Below are 21,964 nucleotides of genomic sequence, written 5' to 3'. Positions count from 1 at the left end.
TTGGGGACCCTGGTTCGATCCCAGCTCACACCAAGTGAACTTTGTGGTGGACAAACACCGTGTGCGTGGGTTTCCTCGGGGTTCTTCCGTTCCTCCCACTTGCTTCATTCCACGATTTCACTAATTTCTCATCATCACCCCTCTCCTTTAGCCTAACCGCCATAACCGTGGGACGTAAAACTCAAAGATTTCACTTCATTTTTTCCCTCGAAAGCGATATCTTTCAAAATTATTTATTGTTAGATATTGTAAATTTACGGTATCTATTTTAGTGGACGGGAAATTTTGCATCTAATCGTAATTTCATGGCTTCTAACAGGAATTCGCAGTTACGAAATTTGCATCACTGTCTTTTGAAAGGATGCCTAGAAAAAATACTACTAGAAAATAACTGAAAACACAAAATGGATTTGATAGCCAAATTCACGTCATCTTGGTGCGTCATCATTTTTCTTTAAATATTTGTATTTAGTATTAGATTAGAGTTTAGTGTCCCTTTCAGCATCAAAACTATATGAGACGTGAACTTACAAATTAACGTGGGTTCAGAACCACAGGAGTTCCCATCGGAAATCGAACCTAGGTCTCCCGCACCAAAGACGCGTACGCTAATCATATGGACAAGGGTGTTCGATATTTAGTAATGTGTACATAAAGTTGTGAAATTGCGTTTGTATAATGGAATGCAATTCCTTCTACTGACATAAACCTTCACAATACTTAGCTGGACAAAGTATCTTTAAAAAGAAAATGTCACTCTTTATGTTTCAGTTCCTGGTTCGACTGAAGGATGGAACAAATTGCAATGAGCGTTTTAGGATCCTATTTTGTGTAGTTGATTCATCATAAACTTGGTATTTGATACGGATATGAACTATTACACTTATTTGGTGTTTATTTCTAAATAATAAGTCCTAATACAATTTCATAAAGTTGTAATTCTTCTTTAGTTTGTATCACTTTACACAATGACAAATCCAAAAGGTGTGTTGTATCGGTGCAGTACCAGTTTTTCACATTTTTCAAAATGTTCCAAAACCCAAAGAATAATCTTTAATTTCTGATATTTTAGTCGTCACAAATTACAATTTTATAATGTAGTCAATGTTTATAATTACTGGGCAGTTGGGCGTTTAAACTAATGACATCATAATAAAGTCAAAACCATAATTTTGAGTTGAATTGATTCTGAGTTTAACGTCCCGTTCAGCAGCGAGGCTATGTGTGACGTGGACCTACTGATTAACGTGGAATCCGAACCACATGAACTCCCACCGGGAATCAAGCCCAGGTTTCCCACGCCAAAGGCAAGTATGCTAACCGTTAGCCACGAAGGAGCTCCACCATTATTTCAGTGGGCGGTAAGAAATATCTCGCCAGTGCTTTTACAATAAATAAAATTTTATAAGTATTAAAGAATAGTGGTAAGAGATTTTATAATAGCTCTTTTATTTATGAGATATGAGTATTTTGAAAAAAAAAAACTAAAGTATAGGTTGGCGGAACTACAAAAGACTCGTAAAATAAACTTTCTTATAAATACATACGCACCTTACTCACCTTTTATAATTGCTATGCTTACGTTCTCCATAAAAACAGAAATTCCCTTTTAGTGATACTTGACACAAGATCATGAAGTGGGTTCAAATTTAATTAAAGGCAGAATACAATACAATAATCCACAAATATTGCCTCAAGTGAGTTTAAAGATTTCTAAACACTAGTGCGAAACCGGGCTCTGCCGTTGCGATCGATTTACAGGTCTTGAGACGAAAGTAAGAAGGGACTTACGCACACAGTAAGTAAAAACAATTAATATGCCTGTAACTTTCCCCCAAATGGGTGTATCTTAAAACTAACCTCGCCATTATTTTTCTAATTAAATTCTAGCCCGAAATTATGTATCATATTACCCTATTCCCATTTTGAAAACTTGACCTTAATTCAAAAAGGCGGATTTCAAAATGGCTGCCATCAAGGTCATATCTACCATACGACTTCCCCCCAGGACTTACATGTATCCACATGGTTTTTCTTCACTTTTCTTCATTAACGCTCCGTTTACAAAGGGTAGTAAGGGACTTCTGTAGTAATCTCTAATAACCACATCACAACCCTTAAAAGTAATTAAAAAAAATAGAAAACATGCACCATGGCAAAAATTTGTCATCACAAGTAATGATGCATACATGCCTTCTATCAGCAAAAAAAGTTTCATTGAAATTGGAGCCGGACATTTGAGTGATGTCCCTTGTGGGATGTGATTGAACGTGACGTCAGAACACATCGCCCCCCTTCCCGGAATTTACGGGAATTAGGTGACCTGAGTGAGCACATGTGGTGCCAGCTCTCTCCAGCGACCTATCAAGGATCATTGCGTGTATGCCAAGACGTGTCGCCGTTTTTATCCATGCCAAAAGTCGACATACTGACAATTAGGTAGGTAGTCATGATGGTCTGGCTGATGTGTGCGTATATTTTAACTCGTACATTTTGTCTCGACTCGAATTTCGAGACGTCTCGACTCGAATTCGAGTCGAGTCGAGACAGAGACTGTCGAGTCGAGACACGAGTCGAGACAGAAACATATTTTCGAGTCGAGACACGAGTCGAGACATTTTCTCGAGACGAGTCGAGACAGGCTTAAATCTCGACTCGACTCGACTCGAATGCATCCCTACTTTCCATTGCATCTTATTTTTGCGCTAATTCTGTAGTTAATAACGCAAAGGAAGGAAGTTGTGTTTTGTAGTAAGTAAATATAGTTACTTCTTTTTTAATCTTTCAAGTTACTTCGCTTATGAATTACAGTTTAACACACATGAAGTGGACAAAATCGGCATTATCTTTTTTCATTATTATTTGTTTATTGCCACAGTTCCAACTATCTGGTTCTAGTTAAAAGAATGGAAAAATTACAATCAGTATTATTATTATTAGATGACTATAACCATCCTGTTGACCATTAGATGACTATAACCATCCTATAACATTTCTAAATATTTGTAGATATACATGCATTATTTCATGTCTTCTAGGTTCCATTTTCCGAACATATTACGATTGTAGAAAATCAATTTCAAATATTTCTTTTGTGCCAATCCAAATCATACGACAAATGGAGGAGAAAACAGTGGTGAATTGAGAAATCTTCTGAACCAATGAATCTTCTTTGAAACAGAAGGAACAATGGCTTTAAATTCTTTGTAAACCTGTTCTTCAACAAATATCCTACAACTTCTAAATTCTTTGTGTACCACGTGCATCCTTTCGTTTAAGCTTAAGTGTGAACACGTTAACACTTGAAAGAAGTCTTTGAAAATACGTTGACACGTTTTTTCTACTTGTAAGTGGAGCTTAACCTTTAAAGATTCACTCACATTAAGAATTTTGATAATTTCACTGTTTCGTCCACAATCTTTTATAATCCTTTTAACATTCTTATTTATCTTATTGTTTACCAGCTTTTTGATACTGTACATTTCCTTAAAAACTTTTCGCACAAGTCGTGATGGTATTTCATCAAGATTTATTTCAACAGTTGTTCCTGTTTCATCTGTTTCAATCAGTGCTATGGAACATTCTATATTTTTACTTAGTTCTTTGGTTTCATTTTGTGAGAAATTACTGGACACTTCCACTTGACTGTAATTTCTCATTACTTGTTCCAAATGAACTCTTCCTTTATCGACTACACCATTCTTTGTATTTGATGTTTCAATGTGGCAACTCACACATGTGGAAGATAGTTTGCCAAGTGACAACGACTTCACAATTGTATTAACTCCTTGTTCCATTTCTAAGTTTCCGTTTTTCGATTCAAAAATATAGTCAGTGCTTTCAGTTTTAGCCGGTATTATTGGCTTAGACAAACTTTGAGATTCCGATTTAATAATTGTTTTTGTTCCAGGATGTAAAATGAATTTCTTTGGGAGTCTATAAGACGAACACCCAAAGCAGCTTATTACCATCGTTCTTGAAATTGGTGCTTCAGGGCGAGACAGAATTTTAAACGCAATTATGTTCAAATGTTTTCTTTGTTCCTTAGGCTCCAACAACTGGCTTGCAGGTGAATATGTCAACAATGCTTGAGTTGATAGCCCATTCCTTGATGAAACAGGTACATTAGTGTACTCCAAAACATGGTGGAGCCGTGATTTATCGGAACATGCTAGCACTGGAGATATATTACTTTCTTTGGACCCTATTCGACGAGGAAATGTGTGTGTTGTTAATACAACTGTTATAGAGAGACTGTGAACCGGAGATGACGTAAGTTTTGTATAAAGTTCTTGGAGATCTAATCCGTTGTTGTAGCATATTGCAGCCTGATTCACAGCAGAAGATTCAAAATAAGATATAAAAGTACAGCAGTTCAGAAGATTATTCAATACAGTTGTAAGGGACAGTTTAGCAGCAGAAGAAATCATTCTGCTTGTAGAAACACTCTCGTTATCAGAACTAAAATCAACTACAGGGTCTCCACTTTCTTTCTTTGTATTCCTCCGTCTGCGTCGTCTTCTTTTTCGCTTCTTTTTTGGTTTGCGAGTAACATCATCGGCTGGCCGGGTCATATAAAAAGGTTTCGACACAGTTGGTAACTTCACAGGAGGGATTACATACCTCATAGGGAGACTTACTAAGTTGGTGTACATTGCGGTTTTAGGAATTGGAGAGGGAAAAGAGTTGTATAGAATTTCCCTTCTTGTGTAGGATCCTCTTAAACAAAATTGGTCAGCTTGACGCTCCATTTGCATTAGTTTCAATTAACTTATGTACACTTTTCATGTGCAATAGAACTGCCTTTGCCACACTCAGCCATGTATTCGCTTGTCTGAAGAATCGCCAATATTAACATGTGGCACAATATTAACATGTGTGATATTTGCCATTGTGGTAGAACACCATTTATTAGAAATATGTCTTCATTTCTGAAATGCAAGACCAAAAAGTAACCTTAGTAATGAGGTAGCCTCAACCTTATAGGAAAGTAATGTTAACACTAAAAGTACATAAACAATATTTCTTTTTAAGAGGGCTCATCACGGCAAAATTAAAATACCGTTAATTTCACAGTAATTATGTGATATCTTCAAATAGATGAAAGATAATCGAAATGTGGAACAAGAACACTTTAAACAATATTATTTTACATGAGATACCGTTATCATGAGTCACTTACCTGCTTTCTATTTCCAGCAAATTTGAAAATCGGCATTTATTTTGGCGTTTCTAAATGGCTGCAAACAGAAAGCTACTAGGTAACTCGTGATAACGGTATCTCATGTAAGATAATATTATCTAGGGTGCTCTTGTTCCACATTTCGATTATCTTTTATCTATTTGAAGATATCACACAATTACTGTAAAATTAGCAGTATTTTAATTTCGCAGTGATTAAGCCTCGTAAGTATTGATGATTCGATTGGTAGTTGTTATCATACAATATTTTAAATTATAAATTCAATTTGACATATTGACACTTTAATATTACAAACGTTACCAGGATGGGATCATGCCCTTCCTTGGAGAAAGTTTGTAAGGACGTATCTCCGCCCATACTGGTTTGTTGTAATAAGGTAAAAACAATTAAATATATTGTATACATAATTATATGTTAATTTTATGATTTAATTAATAAGACTATATATAATTCATTAGGTGCGGCCAGACACACACACACACACACACATATATATATATATAATTTTAAAATGAATTTCTAGAAGCTCGGAGGCTTTACCTACCGAAGCTTTTCTTTTATTTAGCGAAAATATAAACTTCATAAAAAAGAGAAAGTAAAGCGTCCACCGACCATATAAAAGAAGACGTTCAGTTGTAATTTTTTAGAAGATGGTCAGGAGGGCTAAGTGATGTCCTTTTGAATTTCTCTGTCTTCTGGTAGGGAAATATCTAAATGAGGATAATTGCAGAGAGAAGAAATTTTCTCTAGGCCTAAGTGATGGCCGTAGAAATATTAATTTGAAATAATTCTTGTAGGGAACTATCTAAATGATGATAGTTGCAGAGAGAAGAAATTTTCTCTGGGTATAAGTGATGGCTGTAGAAATATTAATTTGAAATAAATTCATGTAGGGAAGGCCTGAGTGATGGTCTATACAGAAGCGTTGATTTAACTGAGTTCTGAGATTCAAATTGCTAATATATTGAAGTATCAGATATTTTTTCTTTAGGCCAGAGAAGACCTAAGTGATGGTGTCCTCTTTAAGGAAGTTAACCTTCTATGTTCACAAGTGGGTGTCATAGATGAAAGTTTTTTTTTTTTTTTTTTTTTTTTTTTTTTTTTTTTTTTTTTGGAAAGTTGTAGTCAGGCTTTCTTGATAAAAGTAGGGCATCGCTCGAAGCTTGTTCGAAGTGGCGGACAGCGGGTTTCCGAGTAAAGTTGGAAATCTGTGGTGTTGGGGGATGCACCCAGATATTAAAACATTCAAGCATCGATTAAGATATTTTTTAATCAAAAGATACAAAGGTTAATTAGTTAGGGCTGAAAGAACGTCGATGACAGAATTTTGATAATATGTATATATGTATATTTGTCCTTTTATTATGTAAATAAAAAAATATCAATCCTACCAGTTATATATACTTAATTTAGAAAAATCTCAGAGAAAATCCTACAACCTTAGTTTGATAGATTAAAATTAGATTACAGCTGAAACCTTCGGTTGTAGGAGAAGAAGAGGATTAAGACAATTAATTTAATTATTAAAGGTAAGATAAGAGCAATGCTTTATGAGAGAAGCATTATACTTAATTATGTATGGGCCTGTTACACGTCATGCATTTGAGGTTATGGAGAAGAATAATTAAAACCGCATAACATAAATGGGGGCTCGTAGCCGGAATTGAACAGAAGAAATAGAATAGTAATCTTTATGTTACTGAGATCTGGTAGGTTTAAAAGAGGAAAGATGGAGAATTCTATAAGTTTAGACGAACTCAAGAGTGCTTTGGGTTTAGCACCGGAAGCAGAAAACTAGCCTGGACAGTCTATTAGAAGAAATAAGAAAATTAAAATCTAGAAATCATGAAAGTAGAAGTGAAGAACAGTGTAATTGCGGGAAAGTAGAAAATCTTATAGATATTAAGTTATCTACTCCAACATTCTCTGGTTCAAAAAATGAATGTCCGTTTAAATTTTTAGATGCGGTAGATGAATTTGTAAAACAGAAAAAAATAAGTGAAAAGAACGTTCTGGATCAGGTTCTTCCGAAAATATTGTTAAAGGAAACGGGACGCTGGTACAAATTCCGTAGACCTTTCGATAACTACGCGAGCTTTAAACACAGTTTTCTAGGAAAATTTTTCTTTTGAGTACAATCAGGAAATAGAGACACAGATTGTTAAGAAAATACAAAATCAGGTGCATTTCGCCAGCCCCCCCCCCCCCCCCGCCTTGGAGTTTCGAAACAATACCTATGCCAATCGTTTGTGCTACGTTTGTGCCGGAATGTACCGCAAAAATTTTCGTTTGTACCACTTCCGGTACGAAGTTATAAGGGTTTCAAAGTGGGGGGGCTGGAGAAACGGCAGCCTCAAAACTTGGAATTTCGAAACAAAAGGTATGCCAATCGTTTGTGCTACGTTTGTGCCGGAATGTACCGCAAAAATTTTCGTTTGTGCCACTTCTGGTACGAAGTTATAAGGGTTTTAAAGTGGGGGGGCTGGAGAAACGGCAGCCTCAAAACTTGGAATTTCGAAACAAAATGTATGCCAATCGTTTGTGCTACGTTTGTGCCGGAATGTACCGCAAAAATTTTCGTTTGTACCACTTCCGGTACGAAGTTAAAAGGGTTTTAAAGTGGGGGGCTGGAGAAACGGCAGCCTCCAAACTTGGAATTTCGAAACAAAACCTATGGCAATCGTTTGTGCTACGTTTGTGCCGGAATGTACCGTAAACATTTTCGTTTGTACCACTTCCGGTACGAAGTTATAAGGGTTTTAAAGTGGGGGTGCTGGAGAAACGGCAGCCTCAAAACTTGGAATTTCGAAACAAAAACTATGGCATTCGTTTGTGCTACGTTTGTGCCGGAATGTACCGCAAAAATTTTCGTTTGTACCACTTCCGGTACGAAGTTATAAGGGTTTTAAAGTGGAGGGGCTGGAGAAGCGGCAGCCTCCAAACTTGGAATTTCGAAACAAAACCTATGCCAATCGTTTGTGCTACGTTTGTGCCGGAATGTACCGCAAAAATTTTCGTTTGTACCACTTCCGGTACGAAGTTAAAAGGGTTTTAAAGTGGGGGGCTGGAGAAACGGCAGCCTCCAAACTTGGAATTTCGAAACAAAACCTATGGCAATCGTTTGTGCTACGTTTGTGCCGGAATGTACCGTAAACATTTTCGTTTGTACCACTTCCGGTACGAAGTTATAAGGGTTTTAAAGTGGGGGTGCTGGAGAAACGGCAGCCTCAAAACTTGGAATTTCGAAACAAAACCTATGGCAATCGTTTGTGCTACGTTTGTGCCGGAATGTACCGTAAACATTTTCGTTTGTACCACTTCCGGTACGAAGTTATAATAGTTTTAAAGTGGGGGGCAAACTTCAGAAACATCAAATTCAATACAAATAGAGATAGAAACATTGAGTTAAGGGGAATCGTTAGTGCACTTATAAGCACTAAGCACTAACGTTAGTGCTATCATATTTTGGGATTTATTCAAGATTTTTGGTGGGGGGCCAACTTCAGAAATATCAAATTGTATACAAATAAAGGTAGAAACATAGTGTTAACAGCAATCATTAGTGCATCATTAGTGCACTTAAACGCACTAAGCACAAACGTTAGCGCTACTATATTTTGAGATTTATTCAAGAAATTTGGTGGGGTGGTCAACTTCAGAAATATCAAATTCTATACAAATAGGGATAGAAATGGGGTTAATGGCAAACGTTAGTGCATCGTTAGTGCACTTAAACGTACTAAGCACTATCGTTGGTGCTACCATATTTTGGAATTCATTCAAGATTTTCGGTGGGATGGGCAACTTCAGTAATTTCAAATTCTATACAAATAGAGATAGGAACATAGAGTTAACGGCAATCGTTAGTGCATCGTTAGTGAACTTAAAATACTAAACACTGACGTTAGTGCTACAATATTTTGGGATTTATTCAAGATTTTAGATGGGGGCCAACTTCAGAAATATCAAATTCTATACAAATAGAGGTAGAAACATGCAGTTAAAGACAATCGTTATTGCATCGTTAGTGCACTTAAATGCACTAAGCATTAAGGTTAGCATTACCATATTTTGGGATTTATTCAAGATTTCTGGTGGGACCAACTTAAGAAATATCAAATTTCATACAAACATTTAGTGCTTTCTAGAAGCACTAACGATACACTACTGAATGGCATTAATTTTTTGTTAGTGCTTGAAGTTGACGCAAGTTCACCGTGCCCTCCAAAGATATTGTACCTGTAGCACCTACACTAATGAAGTACTAACGTTAGGGGTTGGTGCACTAAGAACCACTAACAATTGCACTAGAAGATATCATTAGTGCTTTTGAATATGGCGGAAATTTGATGCAATTAAAAATTCCCAATAAATGTCTTATAGGAGTTTAGTGACATGTAATTGTCCATAACTACACTAATATTGAAGGACAAACGAAACTGTTAGTGTTTTCTAGAAGCACTAACGTATTGGACTGTTTTTTCCGTTAGTGCTTAAAGTGTCGGTGCGAAATTCACGCTGACTTCTCCATAGGTTTTTTTACTTGTAACACCTCCACTAATGAAGCACTAACGTTAGGTGTTTGTGCTCTAAGAAGCAATTACGATGCACTAACAATTGCACTAACAGAGGTAATTAGTGCTTTTGAATGAGATGGGAATTTGATACAATGAATAATTCCCCATGTGTTTCTTATGGGAGTTTTGAGACTTATAATTGGCCATTTCTACACTAATGGTGAAACACTAACGAAACTACTTGTATCTTCTAGAAGTGCTAACAATGCACTAACGTATAAAACTAATTTTTTCGTTAGTGCTTGTAGTGGGGGCTAAGTTCACGATAAATTCGAAAGTTTTCTTTCCTTGTAATATTAGTGCTTCCTAGTGCACCAACACCTAAGTTTCGTGCTTCATTAGTGTAGGTGCTACAAGTAAGAAACCTTTGCGGGCCAGCGTGAACTTGGTTCCCACTTCAAACAGTAACGAAAAATAAGTCCATTCGTAAATGTATCGTTAGCGCTTCTGCAAAACACTCATAGTTCCGTTAATGCTTAACTATTGATGTAGATATGGCCAATTATATGCCACAAAAATCCCATAAGAGATTCATGTGGAACTTTTCATTGCGTCAAATTTCCGCCAAAATCAAAAGCACTAATGACCTCTTCTACTGAAATCGTTAGTGTTTCTTAGTGCATTAACACCTAACGTTAGTTCTTCATTAATGTAGGTCCTACAAGTAAAAAAAACATTGGAAGCTTTCATGAACTTGGCGCCCCACTTCAACCAATAATGAAAAAATTAGAGCTGTTTTCGTTAGTGCTTCACTATTAGTGTAGTTATGGCCAGTTACATCTCAGGAAACTCACATAAGAAATTTAAGGGGAGTTTTTCACTGTGTCAATTTTCTGCCAAATTAAAAAGCACTAATGATCATTTCCAGTACAATCCTTAGTGCATCGTTAGTGCTTCTTCGTGCACCAACCCCTACCGTTAGTGCTTAATTAGTGTAGGTGCTACAAGTAAAATATCTTTCGTGGTCAGCGTGAATTTGCGCCCTCTTCAAGCACTAACAAAGTAATTAGTGCATTCGTTACTGATTCCTGAAAATACTGACACTTTGTATGGAATTTGATATTTCTGAAGTTGCCCCCACCAAAAATTTTGAATAAATTTCAAAATGTGGTAACACTAACGTTAGTGCTTAGTGCATTTAAGTGCACTAATCACGCTCTAACGATTGCCGTTAACTCCATGTTTCTACCTCTATTTGTATAGAATTTGATATTTCTGAAATTGGCCCCCCCACCGAAAATCTTGAATAATCCCAAAATATGGTAGCACTTACGGTAGTGCTTAGTGTGTTTAAGTGCACTAACGATGCACTAACGATGCGCTAAGTTTAGTGAAAATCTGTCTGCATAAAGATGGGTGGGGGGCTAACTTCATATGAAGTAGGTCCCAAACCAAAATCTTCAATATCTCGTAAACGCTGATAGCACTAACGTTAGTTCTAAATGCACTAACGTGCACTAACGATGCATTAACGATGTGCAACGTTTGGTGTGATTTGGGAGAGGTGGGGGGCCAACTTCAGGCACGTAATTTTTTTTTTTTTTTTTTTTTTGCGGTACATTCCGGTAAAAACGTACCACAAACGATTGACATAGTCTTATCTCGAAATTCCAAGATGGGGGGTTCTGGAAACGGAAGGCCCCTAGTTAAAACTGTCATACTTTTGTACTGGAAGTGATACATACAAAAATGTTTGCGATACATTCCGACACAAATGATGTTAAACGATTTGCATAGGTCTCGTTTCGAAATTCCGAGGGGGCATCAAAACGGCAGCCCCGTAGCTTGAAACTCTCGTATCTTTGTACCGGAAGTGGTACAGAAAAGAGTTTAGCGAAACGTTCCTGTTCAAAAGTAGTGCAAAGAGTGGGCATAGTTTTCATTTCGAAATTACTGGGTGCGGGGCTGCCGTTACCACAGCCCCTCTTGAAAACTCATATAACTTCGTACCGGAAGTGGAACAAACGAAAATTTTTGCGGTACATTCCGGCACAAACGTAGCACACACGATTGGCATAGGTTTTGTTTCGAAATTCCAAGGTTGGAGGCTGCCGTTTCTCCAGCCCTCCCCCACTTTAAAACCCTTATAACTACGTACCCGAAGTGGTACAAACGAAAATGTTTGCGGTACATTCCGGCACAAACGTAGCACACACGATTGGCATAGGTTTTGTTTCGAAATTCCAAGGTTGGAGGCTGCCGTTTCTCCAGCCCCCCACTTTGAAACCCTTATAACTTCGTACCGGAAGTGGTACAAACGAAAATTTTTGCGGTACATTCCGGCACAAACGTAGCACAAACGATTAGCATAGTTTTTGTTTCGAAATTCCAAGGTTGCAGGCTTCCGTTTCTCCAGCCCCCCCATTTTAAAACCTTATAACTTCATACCGGAAGTAGTACAAACTAAGATTTTTGAGGTACATTCCGGCTCAAACGTAGCACAAACGATTGGCATAGGTTTTGTTTTGAAATTTTTAGGTGGGGGGCTGCCGTTTCTCCAGCCCCCACTTTTAAACCCTTATATCTTCGTACCGGAAGTGGTACAAACGAAAATTTTTGCGGTACATTCCGGCACAAACGTAGCACAAACAATTGGCATAGGTTTTGTTTCGAAATTGCAAGGTAGGAGTTTCCGTTTCTCCAGCCACCCACTTTAAAACCCTTATAACTTCGTACCGAAAGTGGTACAAACAAAAATTTTTGCGGTACATTCCGGCACAAACGTAGCACAAACGATTGGCATAGGTTTTGTTTTGAAATTTTTAGGTGGGGAGGCTGCCGTTTCCCCAGCCCCCACTTTTAAACCCTTATAACTTCGTACCGGAAGTGGTACAAACGAAAATTTCTGCGGTACATTCCGGCACAAACCTACCACAAACGATTGACATAAATTTTGCTTTGAAATTCCTAGGTGGGGGAGCTGCAATTTCCCCAGCCCGCCACTTCAAAACCCTTACAAATTCGTACCGGAAGTGGTACAACCGAAAATTTTTGCGGTACATTCCGGCACATACGTAGCACAAACAATTAGCATAGTTTTCGTTTGAAATTCCAAGATTGCAGGCTTCTGTTTCTGCAGCCCCTCCACTTCAAAACCCTTATAACTTCGTACCGGAAGTGGTACAAACGAAAATTTTTGCGGTACATTCCGGCACAAACGTAGCACAAACGATTGGCATAGGTTTTGTTTTGAAATTCCTAGGTGGGGGCTGCCGTTTCCCCAGCCCCCCACTTCAAAACCCTTATAACTGCGTACCGGAAGTGGTACAAACAAAAATTTTTGCGGTACATTCCGGCACAAACTTAGCACAAACGATTGGCATAGGTTTTGTTTCGAATTTCCAAGTTTGGAGGCTGCCGTCTCTCCAGCCCCCACTTTAAAACCCTTTTAACTTCGTACCGGAAGTGGTACAAACGAAAATTTTTGCGGTACATTCCGGCACAAACGTAGCACAAACGATTGGCATACCTTTTGTTTCGAAATTCCAAGTTTTGAGGCTGCCGTTTCTCCAGCCCCCCACTTGGAAACCCTTATAACTTCGTACCGGAAGTGGTACAAACGAAAATTTTTGCGGTACATTCCGTCACAAACGAAGCAAAAATGATTGCCATAGGTTTTGTTTCGAAATTCCAAGTTTTGAGGCTGCCGTTTCTCCAGCCCCCCCACTTTTAAACCCTTATATCTTCGTACCGGAAGTGGTACAAACGAAAATTTTTGCGGTACATTCCGGCACAAACGTAGCACAAACAATTGGCATAGGTTTTGTTTCGAAATTGCAAGGTAGGAGTTTCCGTTTCTCCAGCCACCCACTTTAAAACCCTTATAACTTCGTACCGGAAGTGGTACAAACGAAAATTTTTGCCGTACATTCAGGCACAAACCTACCACAAACGATTGACATAAATTTTGCTTTGAAATTCCTAGGTGGGGGAGCTGCAATTTCCCCAGCCCGCCACTTCAAAACCCTTACAAATTCGTACCGGAAGTGGTACAACCGAAAATTTTTGCGGTACATTCCGGCACATACGTAGCACAAACAATTAGCATAGTTTTCGTTTGAATTTCCAAGATTGCAGGCTTCTGTTTCTGCAGCCCCTCCACTTCAAAACCCTTATAACTTCGTACCGGAAGTGGTACAAACGAAAATTTTTGCGGTACATTCCGGCACAAACGTAGCACAAACGATTGGCATAGGTTTTGTTTTGAAATTCCTAGGTGGGGGCTGCCGTTTCCCCAGCCCCCCACTTCAAACCCTTATAACTGCGTACCGGAAGTGGTACAAACAAAAATTTTTGCGGTACATTCCGGCACAAACTTAGCACAAACGATTGGCATAGGTTTTGTTTCGAATTTCCAAGTTTGGAGGCTGCCGTCTCTCCAGCCCCCACTTTAAAACCCTTTTAACTTCGTACCGGAAGTGGTACAAACGAAAATTTTTGCGGTACATTCCGGCACAAACGTAGCACAAACGATTGGCATACCTTTTGTTTCGAAATTCCAAGTTTTGAGGCTGCCGTTTCTCCAGCCCCCCCTTGGAAACCCTTATAACTTCGTACCGGAAGTGGTACAAACGAAAATTTTTGCGGTACATTCCGTCACAAACGAAGCAAAAATGATTGCCATAGGTTTTGTTTCGAAATTCCAAGTTTTGAGGCTGCCGTTTCTCCAGCCCCCCCACTTTAAAACCCTTATAACTTCGTACCGGAAGTGCCACAAACGAAAATTTTTGCGGTACATTCCGGCACAAACGTAGCACAAACGATTGGCATAGGTTTTGTTTTGAAATTCCTAGGTGGGGGGGCTGCCGTTTCCCCAGCCCCCCACTTCAAAACCCTTATAACTGCGTACCGGAAGTGGTACAAACAAAAATTTTTGCGGTACATTCCGGCACAAACGTAGCACAAACGATTGCCATAGGTTTTGTTTCGAAATTCCAAGTTTGGAGGCTGCCATCTCTCCAGCCCCCACTTTAAAACCCTTTTATCTTCGTACCGGAAGTGGTACAAACGAAAATTTTTGCGGTACATTCCGGCACAAACGTAGCACAAACGATTGGCATACCTTTTGTTTCGAAATTCCAAGTTTTGAGGCTGCCGTTTCTCCAGCCCCCCACTTGGAAACCCTTATAACTTCGTACCGGAAGTGGTACAAACGAAAATTTTTGCGGTACATTCCGTCACAAACGAAGCAAAAATGATTGCCATAGGTTTTGTTTCGAAATTCCAAGTTTTGAGGCTGCCGTTTCTCCATCCCCCCCACTTTAAAACCCTTATAACTTCGTACCGGAAGTGGCACAAACGAAAATTTTTGCGGTACATTCCGGCACAAACGTAGCACAAACGATTGGCATAGGTTTTTTTTCGAAACTCCAAGGTGTGGGGCTGGCGAAATGCACCTTACAAAATCCCGATGAATCTTTGGCAAAATTCGTCAGAGATATGGCAACACTGTTTTCACGCCTAAGAAATCCGCCGACAGAGAAAGAGCAAATAACTAAGATAATATCCAAATCGCATCCTAAATTTAGATAATTTCTTCATGGACAGGAATTTGAGTCCTTGAAGAAATTAGAGATGGAATCTTTACAGATTCAGTCTTATTTATTAGGAGAGTACAATTATTTGCAGCAGGCTAAAAGAGTAAATATCACGGCTTCTCATTCAGTGGCGGCAATTACAAAGAGAGAGGAAACAGACTCCTTGAATACGTCCCAAGTTGCTGTTTCAGCGTTGGATCCGGCAAAATTTAATAAAAACAAAAAAGAGCACGTTCAAAATAATAGCGTACGGGAAGAGAAAAAGAGAATTCAATGTTAACTTTGCCGTAAATTTAATCACAAAAGTTTTGAATGTCCTGAAAAGAAAAAGCAGGAAAGATAAAAAAAACAGTTTCAGCTTCTGTGTTGTACGGGAGAAATCCTGTTAAGAAAGAATTCCAACTCTATTTGTATGGATATTTTTATCGGGCTAAGAAATGTTTATATCTGGACAGTGGTAGTTTTATCTCGTTAGTTAGCAAGTCTGTGGCTAACCAATGGAGGAGGAGAGGGGTACTTTTGAGAAAAAGGTGCTAGAAATCTCTCTAGCGAGCGGCCACACGAAGAGTATTGGCATCATAACACCTTCTTTCTGCGTGGAAAAGGGTAGATTTAGACATAGCTTCTACGTTCTTCAGGACATAAATATACCAATCAAATGTTTGGCAGATCTGATAATGAAGATGGGAATTTCATTACACTTGAGAGAGGGTGGTTGGAGGTTTCAAAATGAACATAAAATCACTCCTTTTGCCCAACCCAATGAAGCTGATGACCTCGACAATACAAACACTTGTAGGTCAACAACTAGAAATAGAAGAATGAAGGCAAGCAACGCCAGGGGGTCTGTTTTCCCCAGTAACCTCAGCCGGGAAGAAGAAAGGGAGTGGTCATTCACACGAGGTTTTACAAAAAAAGGTCCGAGGATCAGGTCGGAAAAGCACCATAAACAACGTGACAACTTTTGCAAAAAACGGGGACACGAACCGTCTTCCAAGAAGACGGTAGTTCAAAAACAATTGAGGGAACCTCTGGTTAGATGTCGTATTCTTGGGTTCGAAGAATTATGTACATAGACGTTGGGAGCAGTATTTCTTGTATTACCCCTGAGATAGCTGAAAAGTGGAAGAAGAGAGGGGGAAAGATAAAAAAGAATTCTTTTGAAATCCTGTTAGCTTCTGGTTCTACGAAGACTAACGGTTCCATGACAGTATATGTACACTTTTATGGTAATACTGTTCGACAAACCTTTCACATAGTCCCAAACCTGATAAAATCTGTCCTTGTTGATAGAAGTTTTATTGCAAAAGCGGACTTGTCAATACATTTAAAATCAAATGGTTGGAGCATAGACAATGGAGAAACACTTGTTTGTTTATTTGATTCCCCGGAAACAGTAAAGAAAGAAACAGAGAGTGAAGTACACCTCATTGAAGAAAATAAAACAGTTGATATTGAGATAATGATCAATAAAGTTAATTTAGAACCCGCTTTAATGAAGCAGTTCAGGGAAATTGTTTATAAATATAAAGATGTATTTTCTGAAAAACCAGGGTTGACGGATGTTATTCAACACTCCATTACATTAAAAGATACAAGTCCATTTTATTCGAAGTTACGGCCTTTATCGGAGGAAAAACGGAGAATTATGTCCGAATTGTTGGACGAGATGGAAGAACAAGGAATTATAGAAAAAACAATATCTCCTAATTATATTAGCTGTCCTATATTACATAGAAAGAAATGTGGCAAGTTCAAATTAGTTCTTGATACCCGTAGGTTAAATTTAGCCACGAGAAGGAACCGACGAATATTCCGGGACTTTTTGAAGCATTAAGCTATTTAGGAAATCGGAAATATTTTCTTAAGTTAGATTTAAATTATGCATATGCAAATATTATGATATCTCCAGAGAACCGTCAGTATACATCATTCATAACTCACAAAGGAGTGTACCGATATATCCGAGGAGTATATGGCCTCACAGGCATGCCTAGTACTCTAAATAAACTAATACAGATAGTTCTAGGTGAACTATATTACACAAAAGTAATTGCTTTTTACGACGAGTTGGTAATTCTACTGAAAGCAAAGAAGAAATGTTACAAATCTTGCAGGATGTACTGGAAAGATTCAAGAAAGCGAATTTAACTGTCAGTCCATCGAAGGCATTATTTTTTGCAGAACAAATGAAATTTTAGGATTCCAAGTAAAGCAGGGATACTTGTCTTGTACTGAAGAGAAGAAAAAGATGACTCAGCAGATACAGAGGCCGAAAACGAGAAAGGAATTACAATTATTGCTTGGATATTTTTCTTATTTTCGTCAGAATATAAGAAATATGGCTAAAATAACGACATGCTTGAGAGATTTACTAAAGCAAAATAATCGTTTTAAGTGGGAAGAGAAACTCGAAAATGCTCTTCAGGAACTAAATGATAAGAAATTGTTAATTCCTAGGATAGGGGAGGAATTTTGTTTATTTGTGGACTCTTCAGCTGTTAGTTCTGACTATTTCCTCGCACAGAAGAATGAGGAAGGAAAGCTTTGCGTAGTGGAGTATGGGTCAAAGAAATTAACACCGTCACAGCAAGTTTATAGTACAACATGGAGAGAATTACTAGGAATTCTGCTAGCAGTTGAGAGATTTGAATTGTATCTGATACATTCACCGAGAATAATCATTTATACTGATCATGAGGCATTACTTACAATGCTTAAGTCTTCTAAGCTAACTGATATTTTAACAAGATGGATGGCTAGAATTTCTAGATTTCCAGTTATTTTGAAGTACAAAGAGAAGCTAAATTGTACGTAGACTATCTCTCGAGAATTGAAAGTGGACACACAGAGCCTATGGAATTTGAAGGTTTGGAAGTTGCTAATGAACAATATCCACTGGAATCCGATAATGATACAGGATACTTCAAAATACAAGATAAGGATGGTTCCCTCATGAACTACGATGATTTTAGAAAAGAAGAGAATTTATTTATTGATTTTGAATTTAGTAGAAGAATGAAAAACTTCAAACAGAAAATCAAACAGAAAGGGAGAATGCAAAAACAAAGAATTAGTGGAAATATCGTGATTAAGCCGGATGACAAGATTAGTATGCTATCAGAGCTACCATTCTGTTTGTCTGTAGATGGCAGCAGGCACCAAAAATGTGGGAGTGAAGAAGACCAAGAAAATTACACAGAAGACATTTTAGTTGACAGTAAAGCAATTAGATAACTTCAAGAAGGGGATGAAGTCTTATCACAATTAATTTGGAGAATGATGTTTCAAGTTTCAGCAAAGCAAAGAGAAAGAAACTTAAACTCCTAGCGAGAACAGCATTCATTGCAAAAAAAACAGAATTTTGATGAAAACTGTTAAAATCAGAGGTTTAAGTCGAGAAGTCATTTGGCTTCCTATTAAGTTGAGAGCTGTGGTATGTGATGTAACCCATAATAAGAAATATTCTGGGCACCCAAATTTTAAGGATATTCCTTTGAAAATAAGAAAGAAATATTATTGGAAGACGATGTTCAAAGACATTAAACAATTCTCACAAGCGTGCGTCGCTTGTAGTATCTTTAAAGATGCTGGTAAAGCAAAATACGGATTTATGTCTAGCACGCTCGTGGGGAAGGCAGGTCAATGTGCGTATATTGATGCCCTAGGGTCATTAATTAGATCAAGTACAGGGGGACACGTTTTTTGTATAGTAATCCTTGATGCGTTCACTCGATTAGTAAAATTTTTCCCTCTTAGAAAAGTAACATCATAGACAGTAGCTGATTGTCTAATAATTTTTTTTGTGACAATTCCTTCTATCAGTTTGTCATTTCTGATAATCATGCTGTATTTACAAGTAGACTGTGGAAGGAAACATTAGAGTTGCTTAGAGCAAAAGCTGTGTATATTTCAGCTTATAGAGCTTGTGCTAATAAAAGCGAACTTTGGGTTAAGGAAATCAAAACAAGTATTTCTATATACAACGAAAACACAGTGACTTGTCGAAAGATATAAAGTTATTAGAATTTGCTTTGAATTCAAAAACTTGTTCGGCGACTGGCTTTTCTCCGTTTCAATTGACTTTTGGCAGGGAGGTTAAATTTCCTTACAATATGTCTGAGACCAGTGAAGGAGTACATGAGGCCATTCAACATGATTACTTAAAATCTGTAGACGAGCTTAAAAACAAATTGAAGTCGGCTTGGGGACTGTGCCAATTTAACACAAAGGAACAAGTATGAAGCCTCAAAGAAATTTTACAACAAGGGTCGAAAACAACATCATTTCAAAACAGGACAAAAGGCCTGGGTCAAGGCAGTGCGTCTGTCTTGTGCACCCAAAAACATATCTGGCGCGATGTTACCAAAATATTTAGGTCCCTATTTATTGGAGAAACAGTTAGCCATGAACACATTTTTTCCTAAGAACATATTTACAGGCAAGATCATAAAAGTACATACCGACCAAATGAAACCGTTTTGAAAACCGCCGTCTTTCAGCGAACATCTTCCGGAGCAGAGAGAAGATTTTGTATGAGAACGCCGGAAATGAAGGAGAGGGGGATGAAAGACCCTAAAATAAAACTTCCTTTTTCGGAGAGGAAAACATACCCTATGAGAAAGGTTATATACATATAATTCCTATTGTACGAACTTGACAAACAAAATTGGAAAAAATTAGAGAAGTTTTAGTTTTGTATTAGACAACCTAGTGTGAAGATCTAAAGTATACTCTTAGAGAGGAACTCAACGTTCAAAAAACCACTTCCGAAGCAGAGATCGGTCTATGCTTCTTGTAGACCTAGAGAAGACAACCCGTACGAACCCTTGCTTCTGCACGTCGATAATGAAAAGGCAGAAAGGGGTAGGAAAAGGAAATTTAACCAAATTTCTGAACGAAAAGGCTACGATCCAAAGAACTGCACCCTTGCCGAGCTGAGATTAATTAAAAAAGAAGAAATCATGGAGGTACATCCCATGCCAGGAACATCCTCCAAGAGTCAACAGTGGGTTGAAGATGATGACCAGGATGTGCTGCCTATATTCGCAGAAGACATAAATTTAGATGGACTTCCACCGACTCCTGGGAAATTCTTAGAGGAGGAAAGACCCTCGGAAGACAAAAAAGTGCTGTGAGAGAACTCCACTTCTAAGCAAGATTTCGTTTCAGTCTTTAGTGAAAACTGTGGTGTTTGTGTTTTTATTCTTTTTAAACTAGGAATGCAATGGACATACCCGATCGCAATGAAATGAGCTGAGCGAGCTTAAACTACGTAATCAGGAAGCGCTTTTCGGTGATTATTCCTCGATGGTACATCGGATTTTTGATTTCGACCTATGTTGTCACTCAGCACGACATACTCTATCAGCGTGCTAAGTTTGGTTCAGATCGGCCAAACGGTCTAGGAGTAAGCGTTTTTCGGTGATTATTCCTCGATGGTACATCGGATTTTTTATTTCGACCTATGTTGTCACTCAGCACGACATACTCTATCAGCGTGCTAAGTTTGGTTGAGATCGGCCAAACGGTCTAGGAGGAGTTCGCGGACAACCAAACGGCTAACCCGAGTATAAGAGCTTCCCTTCGCTCAGCTCAATGAAATGAAAAAAAACAGTTCGAGACTTTTAGACTAGGCTAAAATAAGCCTTATAGTTGAAATTAATATCTTGTGAGTGTGTTTTGTGATATTAAAAATAAAAAAGGTGTAGTGAAAAATCTTAAGAAAGACAGTTAGAGACAGTGGACTTCCAAAGAATAAGATATATTCTTAATTTTTGTTTTTTTGTTTGTCCGGAGCTATGTAAGGACGTATCTTCGCCCTTACTGGTTTGTTGTAATAAGGTAAAAACAATTAAATATATTTTATACATAATTATATGTTAATTTTATGATTTAATTAATAAGACTATATATAATTTATTAGGTGCGGCCAGACACACACACACACACACACACACACACATATATATATATATATATATATATATATATATATATATATATATATATATATAATTTTAGAGGATAACTTGTGTGTAGAATTCTGTTTATAGTTTGTGCTAACTTTTTTTTCTCTAACGTACTTTTTTTCTTTTAGCTTTCAAATATTTGGTGGCAGAAAATTTTAGAATGAATTTCTAGAAGCTCGGAGGCTTTACCTACCGAAGCTTTTCTTTTATTTAGCGAAAATATAAACTTCATAAAAAAGAGAAAGTAAAGCGTCCACCGACCATATAAAAGAAGGCGTTCAGTTGTAATTTTTTAGAAGATGGTCAAGAGGGCTAAGTGATGTCCTTTTGAATTTCTCTGTCTTCTGGTAGGGAAATATCTAAATGAGGATAATTGCAGAGAGAAGAAATTTTCTCTAGGCCTAAGTGATGGCCGTAGAAATATTAATTTGAAATAATTCTTGTAGGGAACTATCTAAATGATGATAGTTGCAGAGAGAAGAAATTTTCTCTGGGTATAAGTGATGGCTGTAGAAATATTAATTTGAAATAAATTCATGTAGGGAAGGCCTGAGTGATGGTCTATACAGAAGCGTTGATTTAACTGAGTTCTGAGATTCAAATTGCTAATATATTGAAGTATCAGATATTTTTTCTTTAGGCCAGAGAAGACCTAAGTGATGGTGTTCTCTTTAA

General features: G+C 37.8%; 2 protein-coding genes across 2 annotated transcripts in view; one reads left to right on the top strand and one right to left on the bottom strand.

Annotated features, from left to right (window-relative positions):
* Positions 1-21,964, top strand: part of Gycbeta100B (guanylate cyclase soluble subunit beta-1-like) — a 207,036-nt gene that overhangs the window by 31,760 nt on the left and 153,312 nt on the right. The gene's annotated exons all lie outside the window — the stretch shown is intronic.
* Positions 2,843-21,964, bottom strand: part of LOC145670250 (uncharacterized) — a 33,991-nt gene continuing 14,869 nt past the window's right edge. Inside the window, exon 2 of the mRNA XM_081738662.1 lies at positions 2,843-4,931. Coding sequence (XP_081594788.1) covers positions 3,108-4,757 — 1,650 coding nt within the window. The 5' untranslated portion in view covers positions 4,758-4,931 and the 3' untranslated portion in view covers positions 2,843-3,107. The remainder of the gene's footprint in view (positions 4,932-21,964) is intronic.

This window comes from Thermobia domestica, chromosome 14, assembly GCF_964235325.1.
Source record: "Thermobia domestica chromosome 14, izTheDome1.hap1.1, whole genome shotgun sequence".
NCBI lineage: Eukaryota > Metazoa > Arthropoda > Insecta > Zygentoma > Lepismatidae > Thermobia > Thermobia domestica.
The sequence above is the reverse complement of the archived record's forward strand: the minus strand, read 5'-3'. Positions and strand labels throughout refer to the sequence as shown.